Consider the following 5167-nt stretch of genomic DNA (forward strand, 5'->3'; position numbering starts at 1 on the left):
GACCATCCCAAAACATATCCTCTAAGGCCTGCTTGTGAGGTGACTCACGCTCAAACAACTGTCGAATGGCTCTCCAATCCAAGCCATGACCAGTGATCTCTGCCTCAGCCTGTGCCTGAAAGCTATCCACAACGTCCTCAACTGTGTCCAATCAACCCAGAGCCTCAATGACTGAATCTAGACTTGCAACCAAGTGAGGGGGTGCCCTAGCATCCTGCAGTGCCCTCATCTCAGCTCTCAGAATCTCTATCTGCATACGAATAGTGGTGCCAGAACCTGTGCGCTCGCGCTAGCGCATGCACAAAAAAAACACTTGGAAATTAATATTCTATTTGGGCCAAATGTGTCGCTATGCCTACAACAGTGCTATGTTGCAAATTCAATTCGTATTTACAATTATTTACAAGTTGTTTACTTTAGAAAGTCGGTTTCTTCAAGCTCATTCTCCTTGTCTATACTACCCACCCTTGCTGTAATTAATAGCAAATAGCTTTTGTTCTAAATGCTCCCTCCATTTTTCGAGGCTCTACACTACCATGGGCTCTACTAGCATGTCAACGTATGTAGTAGAGGTGTATTTTTGGAAGAGAGATGTAAAGATACTGAGTGATAGAAAGAAAATGTTATGTACAATACATTATAATAAACTACAAGGAATAGATGCTAACTTGAAAGATATAACCCAAGGCAAGACCTGCATACTAGAATATTCCACATGAAGGTGGACAAATGCACCTCTCAATAATTGCAAGTGGAAGTCAAATTGCACCTCTAAACATATGCCAAACTAATGTAGAATAGCATCTTGAAATGTATAGAATATATAGGAAATGACAATATTTATAGGATAGAGATAGGTTATGGTCATTGAGATAACCCTGGTTATATTGCTTGACTTGGAGCATCTGTTGAATGATTGGTTGGCATGACTGGCTCCTAGCTAGTTGGGAATAGCTAGCCCTAAACAACTTTTTGACTAGGCCTTAACTAGATCATCTTGCTCTAGCTTGTTAACTCAGCCTACTTACTCTACCTAAATTATGAAACAACTCTCAACCAAAGATCATTTTTAAAAATAAAATTTAAACGTTTTTTTATTTAAATAAAAATAGCACTAATTTAAAAAATAACTTTAATCTCTTCTTTTTAAAAGATGATTTTAAAAAACAAAATATTTACATTTTCACATTTTAAATAAAAAATTACGTAATTCTAAAAATTAAAAAAAAAACTTTAAAATGCATTTGAAATTTAGAAATATTTTATAATTATAAATAGATGAATTTAAAAAACAAAATATATGCATTTTCACATTTTAAATAAAAAATTACGTAATTAAAAAAATTATTTTAAAAAAATTTAAAATGCATTTGAAATTCTGAAATATTTTATAATTAGATTACATTTTCCTATAAACTCTTATTTTCTTTTTTTTTCAAAGATCATTTTTAAAAATAAAATTTAAAAGTTTTTTTATTTAAATAAAAATAGCACTAATTTAAAAAATAACTTTAATCTCTTTTTTTTTTTTAATGATTTTAAAAAACTAAATATTTACATTTTCACATTTTAAATAAAAAATTATGCGAGTCATATTTATGGCATATTATGAGATGTAAGTAGCATTACAAAATTATTTTTACTCTTTCATTGATAAGATTGTGTCAAATAATAATTATTCAGAATTAATCATGCAGCTTACATTGGAGTTTGGTGGTTTGGGACCTTGAAGATGAAAAATGTTGGCTTATCAATTCAATTGAAGGATTTCATGGCTCAATGTTATTGTAAGTATTCTCTTAATATGTTGTCACTTCCATGTTATGTATCATCAAAAGTTATCTAATACATGGACTCGGTCCTTTTATCTATTTGATGGGTAGGTTGGCACATAAATTGATGTCTACTATTGGAGAAATCAAGAAGCACCAAGGTAACTTAGTAGACATAAAAGATTTCAAAAACTCATATCAGTGAAACAAAAGGATGGGCACAGTTGTGGGTGGAGGGCTACAATTGCATGGTAGTCCTCAATAACCATCTCTCAATGGAGGAATATACAGAGATCAATCTACATGCATTTATGGTTGAGACCATTCAAGATGTAATTGCTACAGTCAAGAAACAACATGCGATTGAAGTAGTTGATATTAAGTCTACACCCAAATAAACACAACAGCGAATTGAGTCTCCAAAACTCTAAAGCATGCCCTCCTTTTTAGAGGGCCTACAACTCACTAACAAGTGGGTAAGTTCCCTTCCAAATGAACAAACTTAATGGTTGGTGGGAAAGGGACTTTAAAGTTAACTCTAAGCTCGTACGAGGTATAAGTTCACGCAAGAAGCCTACATACTCCATGGTGTCTTATCGTTGCATGCAAAAGAAGATACGCCTTGTTTTTGTAAAAATTAAATTGATTGATTGATTGAATGAATTTGGGTAAGGGCGAAATCTTTTGAGTGGCTGTCTAATTTGGTTCTTAAGTCTTACGTAGCAATTTACAAAGTCTTATACGCAGCTTTCTTGTAAGCTCCTCGATGTTAAGATGATAGATCAACGTCTTCGTAGAGCAATTTCTAATACTTGATTGAGCATAAACCAATCCAAGTCCACCGAGCGTCCCTCTCCTCTTGCATAGAACTTCATTCTGTCTTTGTTTATCTAGATCACGTAGTATAATTTCGTTGATCTTGTCGAATAAGATCATGCTAACTTTTCTTGCAAAACATGTACATGCTTCTCGTAAATTGTCACTGTCTTCATTTGCTCACTCGCTAGATGCGATTTAATCCCAACGAACTCCTACAGTTTTGCACTCGAATTCTTTGGCTCCGGTTGTTATCCACGTGTGTATATGGTACCTCGGCAGCGTGTAGTGGGCGGCATGGAATCCTTGCCAGCCCAGTAGTTTTTTGGCCTGCGTACATTGATATTTTCCGCTCAGCTTACAACAACGACATGTCATCAACAGCGCTGCGAAAGCTGTCAAGTTTATTGGGTTAGATTGGATGTATCACAAGTTCTAACCTTTAATGTCAAACGTCCCGCCCTCTAGCTGATACACGAATTCGACACATGACACGGATGATCAGGCGGGACCATAACAGTACAACGCTGATGGATTACCGACGCCGTGGGGTGTCATTTTACATGTGGTGCGGAAAGGAGCAAGCACCGTCACACCGACTCACACCCAACCAGTGTTCACTAAAAACCTGCAAACTATATACAATGAACCTGCAACATTTTTATTTTCACCCCAAAAATTTATTTTTTCAATTTTGTAAAATCTACAAAATTTCAGGTAGTTTAGTTTTATTTTAGCTAAAAACTCTGCAAATTCTCAAGAAAAACCTTCAAAATTTGAAACCCCAAGTTTTGTGATTTGTTGAGAAAAATGTTTTACCCCAAGTTTTGTGATTTGTTGAGAAAAATGTTTTCTGTCAGTGTCCCAGAGAATTTAAAACAACCAGAAATACTCATCCTCCGAATACTTTGTATGAGCAGAGGGCGCTTGACCGTAAACGTCATGAATACAGAATTTTCACGTCTGACTCCATCGAACTTGTAGTTGGAGGATTTAAAACAACCAGAAATACTCATGACCGTAAACGTCGTGCATGAATACAGAAATTTCACGTCTGACTCCATCGAACTTGTCCGTAGAGACCTTGCAGTGGTTCCCATCCTGTAGGACCCCGCAGAAATCGTTGGTTTTAGTTGAGCTGTACAGCTTTGGTAACCACCATTAGAGCAGGGTTGACAGCACGCCGACAAACACTGCTCAGATAAAGCAACTCTAGCTGGTGGAGAAGCAAAAAATCTTTCTGGCTTTCATCGATCATCCTGCAATGACTATATATACCTACATCTGCAAATTTCCTCCCATTCCTCTTCTTTGATACCGCCTTGACGCCCTGCAGCTGTTTAAAGAGCTCATTTAGTGATGGATTCTGCCAAGATAGCGCTCCAGGCCCTTCTCCTCATTGCCTTCCTTATGGGTTGCCGTGCCAGTTGCACCATCCAGAACAATTCCAGCAAAGATATCATCCTGATCCCCGTCAAAGTTGCGATAACCATAACTGTCACAGCAGGAGCTTCAGTTCAAGTGCCTGCTTCTGAAGAGAACTGTACGTTCAAAAACGTAGCCAGTGGACATGAGTTGGGTCCGGTGACACTGGTAGACGGAACGGTTCTAATAATTATCGACGCTGCTATTGCCGGAACGGTGGATATTTGTCTAGGATCTCTCCTCGATGGAATAGTAACACTGGGTGCTGCTATACTTGTGTCACTTTAGAATCTTCGAGTTAATAATACTGCAAATTGCGGACTGGTCTGCATCTACTATTGCACGTGTCACTCAAATCAGGGAAAACATAGACATGGATGAAAAAGCATATGTCCTTGTATTGTCTATTTGTATCAGATAGATTCATCGGAAACTTGCAATTGGGTTTTTCCACAGATTAACACTCTTACTTCATCATTGAGCAACCTTGCCCCCTTGATTACTCACATTAGGGGAAACAAGCTTGTAGTGGACGTATAAACTTAAAACGGAGTCTGTTATGCATTTATATTATGTGTCTCCACATAAGTTAGCTACTTAATAATGATCACACGTGTCTATGTTTTTTGGATTTGTAAGGCCGCACATGTAAGACATGTCACATATCATTAAAGGGGCTAAAGTGGTGATGTTAATATATAGTTATTCTACACAAGTTAAGTGCAGCACGATTACCCGCACTCTTGTATTGTATATATAATATTTAGTGTGAGAACACGCGTCTCACTCTCTCTCTCCCTCTCTCTCACTCTCGCTCTTTGCTATCGAGACAACTATGACGCATTTCCATGAATCTAGAATGAAGGACTTGAAGGAATTGATGCGGTAACTCTGTCTCTTTGTCTCTCTCTCTCTCTCTCTCTCTCTAGAATGAAGGACCTCTCACTCATTCACTCTTTGCTATCGAGACAACTATGACACATTTCCATGAATCTAGAATGAAGGACGTGAAGGAATTGATGCGGTTACTCTATCTCTCCGTCTCTCTCACTCTAGAATGAAGGGCCGAGAGAGAGAGAGAGAGAGAGAGAGAGAGAGAGAGAGAGAGAGATTTTGTTGCTCGACAAAGGGAAAGTAGCTACTCTACCACATTG

The 5167-nt window shown here is 37.5% G+C and overlaps 1 protein-coding gene across 1 annotated transcript; it reads left to right on the top strand.

The window, feature by feature from the left end:
* The first annotated feature begins 3836 nt into the window (after positions 1-3836).
* LOC147902761 (uncharacterized) lies at positions 3837-4369 on the top strand. Its single transcript, XM_087374269.1, has one exon. It carries the CDS (start codon positions 3948-3950, stop codon positions 4299-4301), a length of 354 nt encoding a protein of 117 aa, XP_087230395.1. The 5' UTR covers positions 3837-3947; the 3' UTR covers positions 4302-4369.
* Positions 4370-5167: the final 798 nt, after the last annotated feature.

This window comes from Dipteris shenzhenensis, chromosome 4, assembly GCF_047967505.1.
Source record: "Dipteris shenzhenensis isolate YYH24624 ecotype China chromosome 4, Dip_SZ_1.0, whole genome shotgun sequence".
NCBI classification, from domain to species: Eukaryota; Viridiplantae; Streptophyta; class Polypodiopsida; order Gleicheniales; family Dipteridaceae; genus Dipteris; species Dipteris shenzhenensis.

Excerpts from the sequence above, each read along its gene's own strand:
- LOC147902761 (XM_087374269.1), top strand. The coding sequence starts at position 3,948 with ATGGATTCTGCCAAGATAGCGCTCCAGGCCCTTCTCCTCATTGCCTTC.